Here is a 22,753-nt window from a genome sequence, read left to right on the forward strand (position 1 = left end):
AGCCTTCTAATCTCATTTTATTAAGCCAACAATCCATATTCTTATGTTTCTATCTAAGTGGAAGCAAAATTCTGGGATTTCAAAATAATGATTTACTAAACAATACAAAAAGTTATAGAGATTATAGAAGGTATAGCTAAGGATACTTTTTCCATGTCCCTCTTGTGTTTAGGGAGTACAGGAACTGGTCATGGTGCCAGCACTTCAGAGCAAAGAGCTGAAAAACAAATGAAGGGATGGAAGAGAAGATCAAGAGCCTGACCAGGCAAGAAGTCTCAAAGTAGGGGAGCCTGTTGTATGGGCCCCGTCAGGGGGTGCAGGGAGGCTAGATAGCTACTCATACCAGCCACAGGACACAGTGCTCAGACTAGAATGCCCCAGATATGAGCAGCTTTGGACCATACACCCAGTGCCCCGACCTGAGCTGTGCCACCTTTTGACTGGACTGTGTTGCTCCACTTATTACTCTGCCACCAGGCTGACAGCCTCCCTCATTCCTCCATGGGCTTTAGTGGCACTCCTTTGCAGTCAGCACATATGCAGCCACCACTGGACATGCTGCTCCCAATGTGGCCCTAAATTATCATTTAAAGAAATTAAAAGATAAGTAAGAAAAATTTATTTATTTATTCATTCATTCATTCATTCATTCATTTAGAGAGAGAGAGAGGAGAGGAGAAGAGAGGCACAGAGAGAGGGAGAAATAGAATCCAAAGTAGGCTCTGTGCTGACAGCACAGATCCATGCAGGGCTCAATCCCACAAACCATGAGATCATGACCTGAGCCAAAATCAAGAGTTGGACTCTTAACCACCGAGGCACCTCGAAAATTTTTTTACATTTACCCATGTATTTATCCTTCCCAGCATTTTTCAATCCTTTGTGTAGATCCAGGTTTCCATCTGGTAAAAGTTACATTTTCCCCAAGAACTTCAGCTAATTTTGTATTAAAATGTAGGTCTGTTTGCAACAGATTTTCTCAGATTTGTTTGAAAAGTCTAGTTTGTCTTAATTTTTAAAGACATTTTTAAAGATATTTCTCTATTTTAAGATATAAAGTTCTAGGTTGATAATTGTTTCTTTCAGAACTTTAAAGATATCAATACATTATGTCTATGTTGGCATATTTCTTCATGAGAACTCTGTAATCATTCTTCTCTTTGTTCCTTTGTATAATACCTGCATTTTTTCCCTCTGGCTGCTTTTACCATTTCTCTTTGTGACTAGTTTTCAGCATCTTGGTTATAGTTTGCCCTGGTGTGGTTTCTGTGCGTGTGTGTGTGTTTATCCTCTTTGGAACCCAAAGCTTCTGGGATCTGAGGGTTTGTAGCTTTTATCAAATTTAGAAATATTTCAGCCATTATTTCTTTTCTGTCCTTTCTTTTTCTCCTCTACTACTGAGACTCCAGTTAGACCTATGTTAGACCTGTTGTATTGTCCCACAGGTCACTAAGACCCCCCCCTTTTTTTATTTATTTCTGTGAGAGAGAGAGAGCAAGAGAACATGAGTGGAGGAGGGGCACAGAGAGGGGGAGACAGAGAATCCTAAGCCGACTCTGCACTGTCAGCACCAGCCTGATGCAGGTCTCAAACTCATGAATCACGAGATCATGTCCTGAGCCAAAGTCGGACACTTAACCAACTGACCCACCGAGGCACCGCAAGAGACCCCTTTTTTGTCTTTTATTTCTGTGATTCATATTGAAGAGTTTCTCTTGCTTTGCCTTCAAGTTTATTGATCTTTTCTTCTGCGGTATATAATTGCTATTAATCCCATCCAGTGAATTTTCTTTTCAAATATTGTATTTTTCATTTCTAGAACTTCTATTACAAATAAAAAACCTTCCAAATAATAAAATCTTTAAAAAAAAATATGACCAGGAAAAAAATTGTCCATTTCTCTCTTCACTGTGTTCATATTTTCTTTACATCCTTGAACATATGGAGCATATTTATAAATAGCTGTTTTAAGGTCCTTGTCTACTAATTCCCTTATCTCTGTAATTTCTGAGTCTCTTCCTGTTGACTAATTTTTCTCCAGGATATAGATTGTATTTTCCTGCTTTCTTGTATGTTTAAAATTTTAAATTGTATATCCAACATTGTGAATTTTACATTGTTGAGTGCTGGATTTTTCTTTTGTATTTATTTAGAGGATTGTACTTTTTTTGATAGACAAGTTATTGTGGATCAATTTGATCCTTTTGAGGTTTGTTTTTAAAAGCTCACTTAGAGTAGACCTTGAGTAACCTTTACACTAGAGCTAATTTAGCCCATTTTGAAGGAACTGCTTCTCTCAAGTCCCTACTGATGCCCCCTTTATTCATTGAGGTCTCTCCACTTTGACCTTATGTGAACTTTAGGGAGTGTTTCTCTTACAACTTCTTAGTAATTACTTCCCTGGAAATTTTTTCTAGATTCTTTATGAGGTTTTGCTCTATCCATATTCAGATTTGTATTCATCAAAAGACTCAAGGGAACCTCTATGCATATTTCCAGTACACTTTTTTAAAATTGTTTTAATGTTCGTACTTCTAAGAGACAGAGACAGAGACAGAGAGAGAGAGAGCACGTGAGCAGGAGAGGGGCAGAGAGAGGGAGACACAGAATCTGAAGCAGGCTCCAGGCTCTAAGCTATCAGCACAAAGACTGATACGGGGCTGAAACTCATGAGCTGTGAGATTATGACCTGAGCCGAAGGCAGATGCTTAACTGACTGAGCCACCCAGGTGCCCCTCTAGTACGCTTTTTATGGCTTACCTCCACCACCACAATTTCTAACCACCTTTAGGAATTCCAATCTCTGTCTGATCTCCTCAGAGATTGTTAGACTCTGTTTGGATCCCCCACCACTGCATCACAGTCCAGGGATTACCTCCTGGCAGAAAACTGAGTAATCATAGGGATCACCTTATTTGTATTTCTTTTCTCTCAGATTACTATATTGTGCTGCATATTGTCCAATGTCTTTAAAAAAAATTCCTATATTTGGTAAATATTCTAGTTGTTTCTAAAGAGAAAATAATTTCATATCCTCTTTCCCCTCATACCCAGATGCAGAACCCTTTTACTTATCTGCTTCCAATTTTTTTCTGCCTTCATTTTTGAAAAATATTTTTGCTGGATATAAAATTCTAGATGGACATTTATTTTTCTGGCTCCATTTTTTTTAATGGAAAGTCAGTCTTGTTTTTATCATTGTTTCCCTGGGTATACTATGTCTTTTTTCTCTGGCTGCATTTATATATTTATCTTTGCTTTTCAGACCATTGACCATGATGTGCCCCAGTGTACTTTTTTGTGTTTATCCTACTTGGGATTTCCTGAGTTCCTTGATCTGTGGGTTCCAGTTTGGGATGTAATTTGGAAAATTCTTGGCTGGTATTTCTTGACTCATTTTTTGCCCTATTTCCATCTCTCCTATCTTTCTGGAACTCCTGTTAACATGTATTAGATTGATTGATACCAGGTGCACGTGGGTGGCTCAGTCAATTGGGCAACCAACTCTTGGTTTTGGCTCAGGTCATGGGTCTGAGCCCAACATCAGGCTCTGCACTGTCAGTGTGGAGCCTACTTAGGATTCTCTCTCTCTCTCCCTCTCTCTCTCTCTCTCTCTCTCTCTCTTTCTCTCTCTCTCTGCCCCTTCCTTGCTTTCTATCTCTCAAAATAAATAAACTTAAAAAAAAGATTGATTGATACTGTCCTGTAAGTCACTGAAGTGCTTGTCTTTTTTTTCCAATATTTTTTCCTCTATGCTTCAATTTTTTTAATTTCCACTGATCTATCTTCAAGTTTACTAATCCTTTCTTCTTTAGTATTTAGTCTGCTATTAGCCATTCAAATTAATCTTTTATCCCATTCCATCCAATTATTTTTTAAACTTCTTCATTCTGAAATAGTTTTAGATCCACAATTGTAAAGATAGTACCAAGAAGTCTCATGTACCCTTCATTCAGTTTCCCCCAATAGTAATATCTTCTCTTATATAAGTATAGTAAAATATCAAAACTAGGAAATTGACATTGGTATAATCCACAGGCCTTATTCAGATTTCATCTATTTTACACACACTAATTTTTGTGTGTATGTGTGTGTATATTTAGTTCTATGAAATTTTAGCACATGTATAAATTGTTGTAACCACTACCACAGTCAGGATACAGAACTGTTCCGTTACCACAAAGACCTCCCTTGTGCTACTCTTTTATAACCATAGCTGCCTTCCCTTCCCTTAACTCCCTAATCTATGGAAGCCACTACTCTGTTCTTCATGTCTATATATTTTTTTTCATTTAGAGTATGTGGTATAAATGGAATCATGCAATATGTAACCTTTTGAGATTGGCTTTTTTATACTCAGGATAATTCCCTTGATAGCTGTCCAAGTTGTCCAATGCCTCAATACTTTATTCCTTTTTATTGCTGTAAGGGGTGCCTGGGTGGCTCAGTCAGTTAAACCTTTTTATTGCTGAATAGTATTCTACAGTATAGAAGTACCATAGTTTGTTTAACCATTTATCCACTTAAGAACATTTGGGTTGTTTCCAATTTGGGACTATTAAAATTAAACATTTGTGTACAGTTTTTGTGGATGTAAGTTTTCATGTGTCTGGGATCAATACCAGGAATGCAATTGCTGGATCATATTATAGGTATAGGTTTTCTTTTTTATGAAACTGCCACTCGTGCTTTTTTATTACCATTTACATATTACATCTTTTTCTATCATTTTTATTTCAATTTCTCTATATCATTACAGTTGAAGTGACTTTCTTATAGACAAAATAGAGTCATGTTTTTTCTTCACCCATTCTATCAATCTTTTTTAATTGGTGTGTTTAGATCATTTGCCTTTCATGTAGTTATTGATATATTAAGACTTAAGTATGCCATTTTATCATTTATTTTTTGTTTATTCTGTTTTTCCCTCCTGCCTTCCTCTGGATTACTTGGACATTCTTTTTTAAATTCCATTTTAATTTATCTATAGTGTTTTTGAGTATATCACTTTGTATAGATTTTCTAGTAGTTGCTTTAGGTATTAAAATATATATTTTTTATATATAGGTATATATATATATACACACACACACACACACACACACACACACACACACACACACATCAACATTTTGCCACTTTGAGTAAACTATAGCAAACTTACCTGACTTTATGTCCCTTTACCTTCCTCTCTAATAAAATATTTTAAAATTTTACCCTATATACATTGAAAACCACAACAGAAATTGTTATAGTTTTTGTTTCAACCATCAAACATAATTTTCAAATTTTAGGTGGAGAAGGAAAATGTGCTGTATTTAGCCATATTTTTATAATTTGTGTTGTACTTTCTTCCTTCTTAATGCTTTAAGATTTATTGTTTTTTCATTTCCTTTCTGTTTGCAGAATTTCCTTTGGCCATTCTTTTAGGGTAGAGTTGATGAAGACAAATTCTCTTTGTTTTCCTTCATCTGAGAATGGCTTGATTTCTCTTTCACTACTTAATGCTATGTTCACTGGCTATAGAATTTTGGGATATAAGAGGTTTTTTTCAGCACTTAAAAATGTGCCTTTTCCTTCTGGCCTCTGTGGTTTCTGATGAGAAATTCATTTTCATTTGAATCATTATTTCCAGAATGTAAAGTGATGCCTTATTTCTCTCTACCTGCTTTCACAGTTTTTATTTTTGTTTTTTCTCCTTATGTTTCAGATACTTAATTATGATATGTCTTGGAGGAATGGATTGGGGGGGGTGTTATTCTGTTTAGGTTTCATTCAGCCTCTTGATTATGTAGGATTATTCTTTCACCAAATTTGGGGAAGTTTTAGCCATTATTTCTTTGAATATTTTTTAAATGTCATCTTTATCTTCTTTTGATATTCTGATGACACAAATGTTTGACATTTTGTTCTTGTCCTACAGGACCCTAAGTCTCTGTTTATTGTTTTTTTACTCTGTTTTCTCTATGTTGTTTAGACTGGGTGATCTATTGCTCTGTTTTCATATTCACTGATGCTTTTCTTTGTTATCTCCATATTTTTGTTAAGCCCATCCAGTAAGTTTTTTTTATTTTGATTATTGTATATTTCAGTTCTAAAATTTCCATTCTTCATGTTTTCTATTTCATGGTTGATACTTTCTATTTTTTATTGTGTTTCTAGCATGCCTGTAATTGCTTCTTGAAACATTTTATATTGGCTGCCTTAAAATCCTTGTTGATAATTCTAACATATATGTCATTTTGGTGTTAACATCTGTTGATTGTCTTTTCTCATTCAAGTTGAGATTTTCCTGATTCTTTGTATGATGAGTGGGTTTTTATTTGAACCTGGAGATTTTGGGTCTTGTTTTATGAAACTCTGGCAACCCTGAACTCTGTGCTCTGAATCCTCAGGCTAATAACCCTGTAGCTATCTGCCTGAGCTCTACCACACATCACATAAAATATAAAAACTGTGACTCCAACCCAGTGTAGTTCCTTTCTTTCAAGGGTTGAATTCCCTCTAGTTTCTGCCTGTTTGGGGGGTGCTCTCTAATACCTTCAGTTTATCATGATGGTTATTCTGATATAAGCTATTCTATCATTACCAGAATCCAGAAGTCAGGATTTACTTTTCATTGTATAACTCTTCAAGTTTTTACCATGTATGTATAACTTACTTTAAAATGTAAATAAATTGTTGAAATTAAAATATAAAAATTAAATGAATATATTTATCAGAGAGACCTGTTTTCATAGACCAGCTCCAGGGAATGATCATAGTACCAATATATATTAGACAAGTTGAGAAAATTATTTTACCAGTCTGTCCCTCAGGTCCATCACCTATAAAATAGGGATTATTGTGAAGATTAAATGTATTTGTCTACACAAAATGCTTAGTACAGTGACTGGAACATATAAGTAATATATTTAAATATATTACTAATATGTAGTAAACAAATAATACTAATTTAAATAAAATTTTAGGCATTATTATTGTTAATGTCAGAAACACTGGTAAAACCCACAGCCAAGGACCTGTTTCTTCTTAGTCCTTCAATACTGAGAATATGATCCCTAATAAGTGCCTAACACATTTTTTAAAAATGTACACGGTGCTGCTGTATTGGATGCTATGCAGATTTAGCCTAATAGCCCTTGCTGACACAGAGAGCTCAGGGAAGAAAAATGCTGAAAACATATCAAAATGAAATATTATCATTTTATATGAACAAGTATGAGTATAATTAGATGAGTGCTAGAAATTTTACATTTGAGTTTTATATTTAGATAAGGTGATTGTACCAGACATTCAGCAAATGATCCTCCTATTGCAGAAAGGCTTGACAGAGGTAGGATTTAAGAACTGTTTGAATGAGAAAAGAACTTAACACTTATTAAGCACCAATTATATCCCATGTAAGCATATCCATGTTATATCCTTTATATATATATTATCTCATTTATGTCTCTTAGCAATTCTGAGAGGTATGCATTATTCTATCACTTACCAATGAGAAAAGTAAGACTCAGAAAATAACTTGACTAGGATCAGCTAGTAAAATAGCAGAGCCAAGACTGACTCTCAAAATTTTCATATTTCTGGGCTTATACTTTTTCTCTACTTTCAATGATAACACCCAGGATTTGGGCATAAAGAAAACATGGAAGGAAAGTAACAATTTATTAAACATGTACTACTTACCAGACAACAAGCTACATGCATTATTTCATTTAGTTTTCAAAGAATTACTTTATTTAATCCTCACAATTCCCTTCTGAGAGGGAAGAAAAATAACATTTTTTGAGCATCTGCTCTGTGCCTAACACTTTACTAGGGCTTATATAAATTACCTCACATGGTCTCCAAACAGCCCAGTGAAACCTGTATTGTCCCTACTACTAGAAAGAAACCAAACTGAACTTCCACCACACTTGCCTGCCTCCTAAGGTAGCCCTAAAGGGCACCCATATTTTTAAGCCCTTTTAAGCATTTTGCAGAACATATATTCTGCAAAACATGACTTTTTAAAATATAATCCACACAACACAAAGGTCTCTCCATACCAGTGGCTTTTTAATCTTTTGGGTGGTAATGGACCCCTGATGCTCCCTCCTTCTAGATAAATGCTTACAATTACACAATTTTAGATACAAGTTTAGAACATTCAGCAATTTCCTAAAGTCCATCAATGGATAGATTCTTTGAAATAAACAAAAAAACAAAAATATGTTCTAAAGAACAGAAATAAATCTTAGAAAAAAAGAGCTTATTAATGGCTTCAATTATTAAGTTTTACAAATCCTATAGAACACTAACACCTACATTTGGCCATTGTATTATGTTTCACAAAGTTAGATGATTGTCCTATTTCTCTTTTGTTTTTGTTTTAGTATTGGCATTATTGACTTTTCTTGTGGTATATAATTAATTGTTATGGGGAGACGGGAATCCTGTGCATTCACAGGATGCTGAGCAGCATTCCTTCCCTCTACTCACTAGATGCCAGTAACACACTCCCTGCACAGTTTGACAACCAAGAATGTACCCAGACATTGCTGAATGTCCCCTGAGGGTGAGGCAAAATCTTCCCTTATTGAGAGCCACTGGTTTGTAGTAATTATATTTGTCGTTCCTGAGTCACTCACAAGCATAAAGGGACTAAGAACCAGACTTTTAAAAGTATATCTTTTTCTTGCTTGATTAAGCTCTCCTACAATACTTCTCAACTATATTGGGCAAGGTGATTCATCTCAACAATTACGTTTCTAGCTAAAGTTACAGTTTTTCTTACCTAAGAGACCAACCATATAAGAAAGTTTATATGCCCCTCCCCTGCTTTAGTAATTGAATGATTGACTTATCAAGTCATTAAGTCATTCAGGGAATATTTACTGAATGCTAACAATGTGCCAGACATTGTGCCAGGTGCTGAGGCTATAGTGGTGAGCAGTGTAGCTATGGTCCCTGCATCATGGAATGTGCAATCCAGTGAGGAAAACAAACCACAGAACAAGTAAAACATAAGTGAAAATCATTATAAATTGTGATAAGTACCATGATGGAAACACAAAGAGTGCAGAGATAGAGAAAAATGGATGTACACACTAGCAGAGGCCTCTCTGAAGATGTGACATTTAAGGCTAAACTTGAAGGATGAGAAAAAGCCAGCCAGGTTAAAAATAAAACAACTAGAGGGCAAGTGTCTGAGGCAGAATAGGCAGCCATATGCAAAGACCATGAGGTAAGAAAGAGTTTGGTGTGTTCTGGGTACTGAAAGAAGTCACTATAACTAATGCTAGTCACTAAAGGATTAGGGTTATAAGATGGAATAGGCAGGGACCAGACTCTACAGGGCCCTGTAGGCCATGGCAAGAAGTTGGTACTCATTCTTAATAGAGTGGGAAGCTACTGAAGGCTTTTAACCAGGAGGGGTACTGTGATTTGATATATGTTTTAAAACTACTCTAACTGTTGTGTGGAGTGGGGAGGTGGCAATAATGGAAGTATGGCAGAATGGAGGTTGATGACAGTTGAATTTAAAAAAAATTTTTTTAATGTTTATTTTATTTTCTTGAGGGAGAGACAGAGCGGGAGCACGGGAGGGGCAGTGAGAGAGAGAGACACAGAATCCGAAGCAGGCTCCAGGCTCTGAGCTGTCAGCACAGAGCCCAATGCAGAGCTCAAACTCATCAACTGTGAGGTCATGACCTGAACCAAAGTCGGACACCCAACCGAATGAGCCACCCAAGCGCCCCTAAGGTTGATGACAGTTGAGAGATGATAGTGGTGCAGTGGAAATGATAGAATGACATATTTTAGAAAACAGTAAAGATTCCACCAAAAAACTACTAGGACTGATAAATGAATTCAGTTAGGTCACAAGATACAAAATCAATGTACAGAAATTGGTTTCATTTCCTTATACTAATAATGAAGGAGCAGAAAGATAAATTAAGAAAACAATCACATTTACAATTGCACCAAAAATAATAAAATATCTAGGAATAAACTTAACCAAAGAGGTGAAGACCTATACTCTGAAAATTAAACATTGATGAAAGAAATTGCAGATGACACAAAGAAATGGAAAGACATTTCATACACATAGGTTGGAAGAACATATAATGTTAAAATATCTATACTATCCAAATCAATCTACAAATTTAATGCGATCCCTATCAAAATACCAACAGCATTTTTCACAGAGCTAAAACAAACAATCATAAATTTGTATGGAAGCACAAAAGACCCTGAATAGCCAAAAGAGTCTTGAAAAAGAAAAAATAAAACTGGAGCTATCACAATTCTAGACGTCAAATTAGATTACAAAATTGTAGTAATCAAAACAATGTGTTACTGGCACAAAAATAGACACACAGGTCAATGGAACAAAATAGAAAGCTCAGAAATAAACCCACGATTATATGGCCAATTAATCTTTAATGAAGGAAGCAAGAACATGCAATGGGAAAAAGACAGTCTCTTCAACAAATGGTGCTGGGAAAACTGGAAAGCTACATGCAAAAGAATGAAACTGGACCACTTTCTTACACCATACTCAAAAACAAACTCAAAATGGATTAAGGATCTGAATGTGAGACCAGGAAACAACCAACAAAACTAAAAGACAACCTACAGAATGGGAGAAGATATTTACAAATGACCTATCCAATAAAGGGTTAGTATCCAAAATATATAATGAGCTTTTATAACTCAACACACACACACACACACACACACACACACACACACACACTAATCCAATTAAAAATGAGCAAAAAATGGAATATTATTCAGCCATTAAAAAGGATGAAATCTTGCCATTTTCAATGACATTGATGATCTGGATTATATAATACTAAATGAAATAAGCTAGTCAGAGAAAGACAAATACCATATGATTTCACTCATGTGGAACTTAAAATTTTTTTAATGTTTTTATATTTATTTTTGAGAGAGAGAGAGAGAGACAGAATATGAGCAAGGGAGGGACAGAGAGAGAGGAAGACACAGAATCTGAAGAGGGCTCCAGGCTCTGAGCTGTCAGCAGAGAGCCCAACGCAGGGCTCGGACTCATGAACGGTGAGATCATGAACTGAGCTGAAGTTGGATGCTCAACCGACTGAGCCACACAGGTGCCCCCATATGTGGAATTTAAGAAACAAAACAAACTGGTGCCTGGGTGGCTTAGTCAGTTAAGCATCCAACTCTTGATTTCAGCTCAGGTCATGATCTCATAGTTCGTGAGATTGAGTCCTGCATCGGAATCTACACTGACAATGCAGAGCCTGCTTGGAATTCTCTCTCTCTCTCCTCTTTCTCTGCCCTTTCCACCCCCACTATCTCTCTCATATAAATAAACATTAAGAAAAAATAAACCAAATATATTAACAAAGGGAAAAAAGAGAGACAGGAACCAAAAAACAGACTCTTAACTACAGAGATCAGAGGGTTACCAGAGGTGTGGTGGATGGGGGGGATAGTTGAAACATGTGAAAGGGATTAAGACTAAATGTACCTTGATGAGCACTGAGTAATATATGGAATTGTTGAATTGCTATATCGTATACCCGAAACTAATATAACATTGTATGTTAACTACACTGGAATTAAAATAAAATTTAAAAAGAAAGGATGACATATTTTATAGATAGAATTGACAAAATACACTAATGAATTAGATGTAGAAAGTGAGGGGAATGGAAGAATCTCAAGGTTTCTGAATCAAACATTTAGGTGGATAGTAGTGGGATTTATTGAAATGGGAAAGACCAGCTTGGTAAAAGAGAAAGAGAGACATTCTTTTCCCAGTCAGGTGAGCCACAAATGTGGGTACCTACCTAGTTATTCAATGAAAAAAGAATCAATTCAGTTCAACAAAGATTTATTAAGCAACTATTGTATACTGGGTATGATGCTATGTTCTGAGGATACAAGGAAGTAGAAGACATGTCCCTTTGTACAAAGAGCTTACAACCCAGCAAAATATACAGAAACAAAACAGACCACTTCAATTGGCTCCATTGAGTGCTAAGTTAGAGGCATGCACAGAGTATATAAAGTCACAGAAGAGAGCCAGTTAGTCTGATTGGGGCAGGAATGTGGGAGTCATGGAAGGTATCCTGAAGATGATGTCAAAGCCAAAGACTGAACTGAATATTAGCCAGACATATAAATGTGTGAAAGTATAGGGGATTGAGGAAACAGCAAAGGGAAGGCACACAGCCATGAAATAGCATGATCCTTTAGAGAATTATAAACAATGAAAATTAATAGAACATAAACTTTAAACAAGGCAATATTACTAGAACATAAACCATAAGGCAGGAAATGGAAGGAGATGAGACTAGATACAAAATATTGGCAAGGGTTAATAATTATTGAGCACCTATTATATGCCAGGCAGTGTTCTAAGTACCTCACATGGATATTTCATGTAATCCTCATAATTATAATGCAAATATGGAAACTAAAACAGAAGGAGCTTGTTCAAAGTTGCACACTGTCAGAGCTGAGATTCAAACTAAGCAATTTAACTCCAGAGCCAGTGCTTTTAACCACAGAAAGTTGTAAGTGTCATGCTAAAGAACTGAGAATGTACCTGTTGACAGTACTGAGTCATGGAATGGCAGTGAATGGTCAGATCTATGTTTTCATGAGATGGATCATGATAAATTTGAGAGAGACCAGGCTGGAGACTGTTACAATACATCAAACAAGTGAAGAGAGTTTGAAGTAGGGATGGAGGCAAAGGAAATATTTAAGAAATTTTTAGGAGACAGAATTAGCACAGCTTGGTGATTAATTGTATTCTGAAGGTAAAGGAGAAGGAGAAATCTAGAAGGTCATCATGTTTTCTGGTTTGGATGACTAGATGATATTAGTGTACAATGAATAGAGGAGGAAGAGGATTATAACTGAACCATTTTTTACATTGAGTACTAGGTGCCTATGGAACACCCAAGTATATTTGACCATGATGCCATTGGATACAAGTTTGAAGTCCAGGGGATAAGTCATAACTGGATATAGATATGAGTATTATGAGCATGTGGTTAAAACTCTATGAAAGTAAATGAGATTACCCATGGAGAATGTGTAAGGAGACCATAGGGCCATTGGGGGAATCTTGGAGAATTTAAGGTCCCTTAAACCAAGAATCTTGGTATAAGGGACCAGCAAAAATGAGCTCACAAAGAAGACTAATAGTATGTTAAGGATAAGCAGTATAACACAAATTAAAATCATGGACTCTAGACCCAGTCTGTGTGATTTTATATCGTCCAGGCTCTGCCACTTAACAGCTATATGACTTTGGGCAAGCTACTTCTCTAAGCCTCAGTTGTTTAACGATTAAATATACATGCAATGCATGTAAAACCCTTAGAATAGTGCCTGATAAACACATAGTAAGCATTAGCTAATACTTATAGGAAGAAAATCAGAGTAGGATCATGCAAACCAAAGTTGAAAGTTTAAAAGATGGAGAGAATTCTGAGATGTGTCAGATGCAACTGAGAGATCCAATAAGCTAAGGACTTATACATATGAACTAGATTTGGCAAAATAGAAGCTTTGGTGACCTTGATAAGAGGAATTTCAATACAGTGTAAAGGGGCAGAGGTGAAACAATAGTAGGCTGAGTGGTAAATCTAAGGTAAAGAAAATGACAGCAATAGGCACAGCTAAATCTTTCAAGAAGCTTGGTGTTTAAGAAAAACTCTGAAGCAAAGTAGAAATATGTATAAGGATGCTCACCTCAGCTTTTTTTTATGATAGAGAAAAACTTGAAATTGTCCTAAATGTCTAAGAGTAAGGGGATGAAAGGTCAATAGTGGGATTGAGGAAAATGGTAAATATTGGAACAGTAATTGAGAATAGGAGAAGGAGCTGACCAGAGACGAGTAAAAGGATAATGAAGAAGCTTGGAAAGTGGATCTGAAATTCAAAACCATGGATTGGTGATACCAGTCTATCCAGTGATAGTTTCCTTTGATGGTGACAGAACAGAGAAGGCAAATAGCAGAGGTTGATTTGGAATGGTGATTATCCCAGACAGATGAGGCAAAAAGACAAAGGTTGAAGGTGATGTTGAAAGAGGATTCAAGTGTATAATAATATGTTCTAGGCTGGATGTGAGGCCAAAAGGAATCAGACAAACAAGGAGAAAGTAGGGATCAGGGCACTGGGGTGTCTCCATGAAGTAAGAAAACAGAGTGGGATGAAAGCACAAGAGAACTGGTGGGGCCAGAATTTTGACTCCAAATATAAGATCTTGCAGGCAGCATGGTTGAAAGGGCATAGATTTTATAATCAGTCAGACTGGAATTTGAATTATAGTCCAATATTGAATAGCTACATGCCTTTAGACAAACTCCTTGAAATCTGGAAACTTCAGTTTCCTTATGTGTAAAGTAAGTATAATGACACATATCTCAGAAAAACTGGCACATGGACATAGTTTAATAATTGTCAGCCCCTTTTTCTACCACTCAGCATGTATTGAGCACCAATTATGAAACATTCTTTTCTGGGGATATCAAGATAAAGGTCACTTCACTTCCTTTTAGGGACTCATGGTTTAGCAGAAGTGACATAAATACAAAGAGGTAAATAACAATACAATGTAAACCAATAAATTACAGTTCCAGTTACCATGTACAATACGAACAGTATGAAGACAGTGCTATGGGAACACAGTGAAGGTGTGACTAATAGTGCCTGATGGAGTGAGGGAAGGCTTCCCTACAAAGCAGTTCACAAACTCAATTTTTAGTTATAATGTTGTTTGAAAGAAAGTATCAGGAAATTGGGAGATGACACTTTAAAGGGGGAGCAGCACAGAGGCATTTGCTTTTATTTTCCTAGACCATATTCCAAGGGGCAAGAGGTTCAAAAGAAGCTGTTTATTCAAGGAAATGACCTGTGCAGGTCTGTTAACTTAAAAGTAGTATGTAAAGAAGCGAGAGATATTTAAGATGACTGAGAGGAAAGGAAGTGATCAAGAGTTCAAGGTTCCAGAGAAGCTAAAATCTGGAGCCCACATTAGGAATTTACTCATGGATAGGATACAAAATAGCCCTTTCTCTAAAATGAGAGGAATATAAAAATGATAAAAATAGATAATTTACATCTAAAAAGAGAAAAGAAGTCAATTTCTGGAAATCACACTCTATATGCATTTTTTTATTTGAGAGAGAGCATGAGCAGGGGAGAGGGGCAGAGGGAGAGAGAAAGAGAGAATCCTAAAGCAGGCTCCATGTTCAGTGCAGAGCCTGATGCAGAGCTCGATCCCACAACCTTGGGATCATGACCTGAGCTAAAATCAAGAGTCAAACACTCAACTGACTGAGCCACCAAGGCATCCCTATATGCAATTTTTCTTAGTTCTTATAAACCAAGAATATTTCCTTAACATGTTCACAACCAATTTAAGAAGCTAATTACTATAACTGATGGACCTGTCAACTGTTAGTAAAATGGAAACAACAGGAATAAAGATCTTCCAAACCCTCCCCTCTGCACATGGACAAAGGGGGTGCTAATTGCTGCAGCAACAGGAGAGGACTATGACAAGGAGCAGCAAACCTCTTCTCACTTGCTTTCCCCTTCAGTTCTTAACTAGTTACTACATGAAGCCCTATTGCCCACTCTAATCTTCTTTTGCTCCAGTCTACTTACATGCACACTATATGAAGTAAATTTCCAACCTGAATTTTGCCCACTTCTGAATAGAATTGGCAGCACACACAACAGCTGTGCTGGCTTAATGGATCCAAAACATTTGGCTGCATTGCGCTGTCTCCTAACCTTTGCAGCCAGTGACTCCCCCTTTCTGGGATACTATCCCACAGTTACTTCTTACTGGCATGCACCTCCATGAAGCAGACCTTCTGAAAGGAGGCTTGCTAGCAGTGATATGGAGCTAGCTTCTCTGCCTGGCCCACCTAGGAACATAGTAGGGGGTAGACCCAAGCACTGGGAATTCTTCCAGCTGCTTTATGCCCAGTAACTCTTCAAATTGCACCGTTTAATAAAATCAGAGGAATTAATTAAAGGTGTCTACTCTGCATTGTAGACACCTTTAGTTAATTGCTGCTTTCCTGCTTCTACTCTAAGCACATGCCAAGGTAACAAAATGTCTGCACAAATTGGAACCAGACTCCTTGTCCTTTTACTGTTAACGTGAAAGATGTCGACATTTCCTGCTAGATCACACATTGGCCTTGTAAACTTTAGGACTTTTTTATACATATATAACCAGGAAAAATTTCTAAGGGAGAAGAGTATCCCTGTAAGGAGTTTCTTCCAAGGTGGCAAAGAAAACAGTTTCTCTTTAGAGGAGTATAATAGACAGTGAGGGCCCAATAAGATGAAGACTCTGCTTTTTTTTTTAAAGTTTATTTATTTATTTATTTTGAGAGAGAGTGTGAGTGGGGGGAGGGGCAGAGGGAGAGAGAACCCCAAGCAGGCTTCACACAGTCAGCATGAGCCCAACCCCGGGCTCAGTCTCCCATGAGATCATGACTTGAGCCAAAATCAAGAGTCAGACGCTTAGCAAATCAAAACCACAATGAGATACCACCTCACACCTGCCAGAATGGCTAAAATTAAGAACTCAGGAAACAACAGATATTGACAAGGATGTGGCGAAAAGGGAACACTTTTGTACTGCTAGTGGGAATGCAGCCACTCTGGAAAACAGTATGGAGATTCTTCAAAAAATTAAAAATAAAGCTACCCTTTGACCCAGCAATTGCACTACTAAGTATTTATCCAAAGGATACAAAAATGCTGATCCCAAGGGGCACATGCACCCCAAGGTTTATAGCAGTGCTATTAACAATAGCCAAAGTATGGAAAGAGCCTAAATGTCCATAGAATGACAAATGGATAAAGAAGATGTGGTGTATATAGACAATGAAATATTACTCAGCAATCAAAAAGAATGAAATCTTGCCATTTGCAACAATGTGGATGTAACTAGAGAGTATCATGCTAACTAAGCAAAATAAGTCAGTCAGAGAAAGATAAATATATGATTTCACTCATATGTGGAATTTAAGAAAGAAAACAGATGAACATAGGGGAAGGAAAGGAAAAGTCAGATAAAAACAGAGAGGGACAAATCATAAGAGACTCTTAAATACATAGAACAAACTGAGGGTTGTTGGAGGGGTGTTGGGTGGGGGGATAGGCTAAATGGGCAAAGGGGCATTAAGGAGGGCACTTGTTGGGATGAGCACTGGGTGTTATATGTAAGTGATGAGTCACTAAATTCTACTCCTAAAACCATTATTACACTATATGTTAACTAACTTGTATTTAAATTTAAAAAGTTAATTAATTAAAAAAAAGAGTCAGATGCTTAACCGACTAAGCCATGAGGTACCCCAAGAGATGCTTCTTCTTTAAAGGCAATTAACAGACCTCACTGAGAAAAAGCAGAAAAGAAGGAAACTAACAGTTATGAGGGACCTACTATATGCCAGATACTGTGTTAGATGTTTCACAGGCCTTCTTTCTTTCAACCCTCACAACAACCTTGTGAGGTATTTATCTACATTTATAGAAGAGAAAACTGTGTCTCAAAGAGGTTAACTGGTTGGTGCAAGGTCACACAACTAGTGAGTGAGTGGTAGAGGGGAATAAAGGAAAATCTACAAAGATACTTGGGCAAGAGAATAGATCCCTGTTACCCCCATTTTGAAACTAGAGGATTACTTTTTTTTTTTAACATTCATTGTGTTAGTTGGCAGCCCTTCTCAATTCCTGGAGTAACTTTAGATTAGAAGATTAATCATAATCTATAAACAGGAGCTAGCATTTTTTGGCCACTTTGACTATTTCCCTCTTGTCTCCATGTTCATTCTCTCAAATTCTCCAAGCTAATCTTCCAGACTACACACTTCCTCAACTAATTAGCATACATTCTCTATTCTTTCTATCCATTTGTCGATTCTTTATTCAACCAACAACCATTTATTAAATTACTACTACGTGTCAGCATTCTTCCAAGTGTTAGAAAAGCAAAAATGAAACCCAGTTGCTGCTCTAGAAAGATTCACAATCTAAAGGGGGCCACAGACATAGAAACATTGGTTTAAATCCTATTATAGAGGGCAATGGTGGATCCAGGTTTTGTAGGTCTGAAGTACACAGTTTGGGGGGGGGCACTATTTAAGAAACAGAACATAACATTAGGTACAAGTGAATATTTAGAATGAGAAAAGAAACTACAACAACTTAATTTTTTAAAGACACTACAAACATCACAAAATCCAAAAACATTCTAACTTATGTTGTATTAATTGAATGTGTGATGCAACTGTAGTACTTCTTTCCCACGTTTTTTGTAGCTACATGTACTTTGTAATGTTATTTTCTAAAATTTTTTTTTAATGTTTATTTATTTTGGGGACAGAGAGAGACAGAGCATGAATGGGGGAGGGGCAGAGAGAGAGGGAGACACAGAATCGGAAGCAGGCTCCAGGCTCTGAGCCATCAGCCCAGAGCCTGACGTGGGGCTCGAACTCACGGACCGCGAGATCGTGACCCGAGCTGAAGTCGGACGCTTAACCGACTGAGCCACCCAGGCGCCCCTGTAATGTTATTTTCAATAGAAAGATAATTCAATCATTACTTTAGCATGCTTGATCAAAATTTGTTTTTTATTATTAATAGATGGTGTATTAATGTGCTCAGGCTGCCATAACAAAATAGCATAGAATGGGTGGTTTAAACAACAGAAATTTATTTCCCACAGTTATGGAGGCTGGAAGTCCCAGATCAAGGTCCAGCAGGTTTTGGTTTCTGGTGAGAGTCTTTCATGGCCTTTCCTCTGAGTGTACATGGGAAATGAGAGAGAAAGAAAAAGATCTCTCTTCTGCTTCTTATAAAGCCACCAATCCAACTGGATTGGGGCCCCACATTCATGACCTCGTTTAACTTTAATTACCTCCTAAAGGCCTCATCCAAATACAGTCACACTTGGAGTTAGGGCTTCAGCAGATGAATTTGTGAGAGTGAGAGGAGAACACGATTCAGTCCATAGCAGATGCAATGCATAAATCATATGACTGTACACACAGCTGTACCCTCTGTAATACTGCTAGAAGATTTGGATCCTTCAAAAGCAGGAAATATGATAAATTCTATCTTGTACAATTTTCATGAAAAAGGAAAAATATTACAGTTCATTTATAGTTGTATACGATGTAGTGACTATATTTTTGAAAGGAGAAAACTTTCATTTTGACTAGGCATCATTAAAGAATTCTCCACTTAAAATTTAAATGTGATGATTACAAGAATTTTCCAAAGACTAACTTTGGACTTTGTACATTTCAAATGTCGTTTCTCCACTACTACCCAATATGTTGAAGACTGGGCACTATAGGATACACTCACATCATAATACTACCTCTGTCTCTGTCACTTTTGTGTAAAGATGCTGGGTGAGTCAGGACATTGGGCTACAGGAGCTTTCCTGAAGCCATTTCTATACCATTAGCAATACATTAACTATACACATAAGTTACTGCAAACCACATAAATACATCCCACTAATCCCACCCTAAATCTGTCTACAACTCAACTTCCTCTTGGCTACCCCAGTGCCACCCAACACAAAAGGGAAGTCTGATGGAGGAAAAAAATATTAATCAGATGTGGTTAAATATCTTACTTTTCAAATTAGAAAAAACATAACCTTGTAAAAATAATGTTAGGGCCCTTCCCAGGACCTTGGAAAGTGGCTGTCCAAGTGAGGGGCTTTCAAGATTTATGATTAGCTTCATGGTAAATTAGCCTCCAAAGAAAGATATATTCAAATTTCTTTAGGTGATCAGTGAAAGCTTCACATGGGAGGAATATTTGAGCTGGATCCTTAAAGGTACTCAAGGGAAAGGACATTTCAGGACAAGTGATTGCATGTACAAAGCTACAGAGGAGTTAAAGAACACATGGTCTTGGGGAAATATAAATAGTTCACTACGTCTGTAGGGCATCTGTGGGAATGGTGGGAGATGAAGCAGTAAAGGCAGACTGAAAATTGGAAATTCATCAGACATCAGACATCAGACATCAGACTTGGAAATTCATGAAAACCCCTGCTTACATCCTTTCTTAAGTTACCTTAAGTTCTCTGATCCTCATTGGGAGGAAGATATTAATTTTATCTGTTCCTAACTAGACAGAAAATCAGGAAAGATAAAGAAGAACTCAAGGCTACCATCAGCCAAGAGGCTCTAATTGACATTTATAGAACATTCTACCTAATAACAACAGAGTACACTTCTTTTCAAGCACTCATGGAAAATATACCAACATAGATCATATTAAAAATGATGAAGTAGGCAACCTCAAGGTACCATCACCCCCACAGAAACATAAAGAAACAAACAGAAACTGTCAGAAACAAACTTTATCAAAACCCTAGAAAATGGTCAAAATTCACAGCAACAAAGCAAATGCCAGATCAAAGAAAAGTCAACTTAAAAATGATAAGAAACCACAGTGAGTTACCTCTTTATACCCATTAAGATGGCTGATATTTTTTTTAATGGGAAATAACAAGTGTTGGTGAGGATATGGAGTAATTGGAACTCTTGTCCATTGCTGGTGTGAATGTAAAGTTGTACAACTGCTATGGAAAACAGCTTTACAGTTCCTCTCAAAAATAAACAGAATTACCATATGATCCAGCAATTCCACTTCTAAGTATATATGCAAAAGAAGTGAAAGCAAATATCAATGTTATTACAGAATTATTCAAAAAATCCAAAAGGTGAAAATAAATATCCATCAAAGATGAATGAGTAAACAAACTATGGTATATGCACACAATAGAATTTTACTCAGCCTTAAAAAGGAATGAAATTCTAATACACACTATAACATAGATGAACCTTAAAAACATTATACTAAGTGAAATAAGGCAGACTCAAAATGGAAAACACTATATGATTCCACTTATAATAGGTATGTAAAAATACAAACAGACAAATACTAGCCTTCTAGTAGGCTAGAAGTTACTTGGGGCTAGGGTTGGAAGAAATGGGGAGTTAGTGTTTCATGGATATGTAGCTTCTGTTTAAGATGATGAAAAAAGCTCTGGAAATGCCTGGTGGTGATGATTGTACAGTATTGTGAATGTACTTAATGCCATTGAACTCAACAGTTATAGATGGTTAAAATGGTAAAACAACAACAACAACAACAAAATATGGTTTCAGCAAGGATTTGGAAGAAATGGTTGAATAAATCTCTTAAAAAATCAGAAGGTAGGAATATGGGAAATAGAAAAGAGAAGAGTAAGAAAATTAGAGAATCAATCCATGAGGTCCAACATCCAAAAGAATAATTCCTAAGAGAAAGAAGGAAATTATCAAAGAAGTAATTTTAAAAACTCCCTAAACCTAAGGACACAACTTTCTAGACAGAAAAGGTTCACTGGTTGCCTACCACCATGAAGGAAGAAAGATCTCAAGACATGGCATAAAACTTTAGAACAAAGAGGGAAAAGAAACTATCCTAAAGGCAAGAGCTTCCAAGGAGAAAAATTTCATGTTACATTAAAAATTTCAGAAATCAGGAGTGCCTGGGTGATTCAGTCAATTAAGCATCCGACTCTTGATTTCAGCTCAGGTCAATGATCTCATAGTTTGTGAGTTTGAGCCCTGCATCAGGCTCCACATTGACAGCACACAGCCTGCTTGAGATTCTCTCTTTACCTCTCTCTCTGCCTCTCTCTCTCTCTTTTTCTCTCCCCCCCCCCAAATAAATAAATAAACTTTAAAAAACTTTCAGAAATCAGAATGGCTTTGGACATGTCAACAATACTGAAAGCTTGAAGATACTGGACCAATGCCTTTAACACTCTAAAGAGAAAATTATTCTCAACCTTGAATTCTACACCCAGCCAAACTACCAATTGCAAGGACAGAATATAAACATTTTCAGACATGCAAGGTCAGGAATCTTAGATTAAGTGCCCAAGAAAGTGAGGGCAATAAATCTGGAAAAAGGAAGATGTATGATCCAGGAGACAGGATCCAATGCAGGAAAGAATAGCAGAGATAGTGAAGGGAAACTCCCAGATAACAACTGTGCAGAAGGCCTAGAAATCAAAAAGTCCAGATTGGTAGTCTCCAAGGGAAAGGCTTTGAGGAGAAAATGGGATTTACGAATTGCCTGGTGTGGTTGACAGTACTGAGAGGAATATTACAATTTTGTCAGAGTGTGACATGAGTTAGGGATAAGTACATAGAAATAGATACACATTAGTGATGAGTACATAAAAAGCTAAGCAAAATATCTAAGGTGAGGTAATTGTTAATTACAGGAAAAAATTCCCAAGGAAGAAAAAGTAGTCATACTATAGTACATGGCTCAGCTGTAACAGTATTTGTTGTCACCATAATTTAAATATTGAAAATTAATTCAGCCAAAAATTCTAGGATAATTAAATTGGGAGTATGAGGCAAGGTGAAATGTGTATAGATGAATGCAGAATATAATAGTAGGACTGAATCCTGATCCTCCATAAAAGGAAGCCAGTAGAACATATCAAAAGTTGAAAAATAATTAGCAACTTTTATTTGAACATATTGAGTAAAATACTAGGAGAAGCTAAAAGAATGAAAAGTGGTTGTTTCTGGGGAGTGGAAATTGGAAATGGGGAGGGATAAGGTACACAATTGCTGTTTGTCATCATAAGACTTAGGTAATGTTTGACTTTGTAAATTATGTGCATGTTATTAAA

The 22,753-nt window shown here is 36.6% G+C and overlaps 1 protein-coding gene across 5 annotated transcripts in view; it reads left to right on the forward strand.

The window, feature by feature from the left end:
• HDAC8 (histone deacetylase 8) overlaps positions 1-22,753 on the forward strand; it is a 228,725-nt gene that overhangs the window by 102,378 nt on the left and 103,594 nt on the right. Inside the window, exon 11 of one of the 5 annotated variants that reach the window (XM_047092500.1) lies at positions 173-499. The exons of the other annotated variants lie outside the window; for them this stretch is intronic. Coding sequence (XP_046948456.1) covers positions 173-232 — 60 coding nt within the window. The 3' untranslated portion in view covers positions 233-499. Of the gene's footprint in view, positions 1-172; positions 500-22,753 lie in introns of those variants that run through there. 5 annotated transcript variants of the gene reach the window in all.

The sequence above is a fragment of the Lynx rufus genome, unplaced genomic scaffold (genome assembly GCF_022079265.1).
Source record: "Lynx rufus isolate CCGP_SWC_20201006 ecotype Redwood Valley unplaced genomic scaffold, mLynRuf1.p SCAF_30, whole genome shotgun sequence".
Lineage (NCBI taxonomy): Eukaryota > Metazoa > Chordata > Mammalia > Carnivora > Felidae > Lynx > Lynx rufus.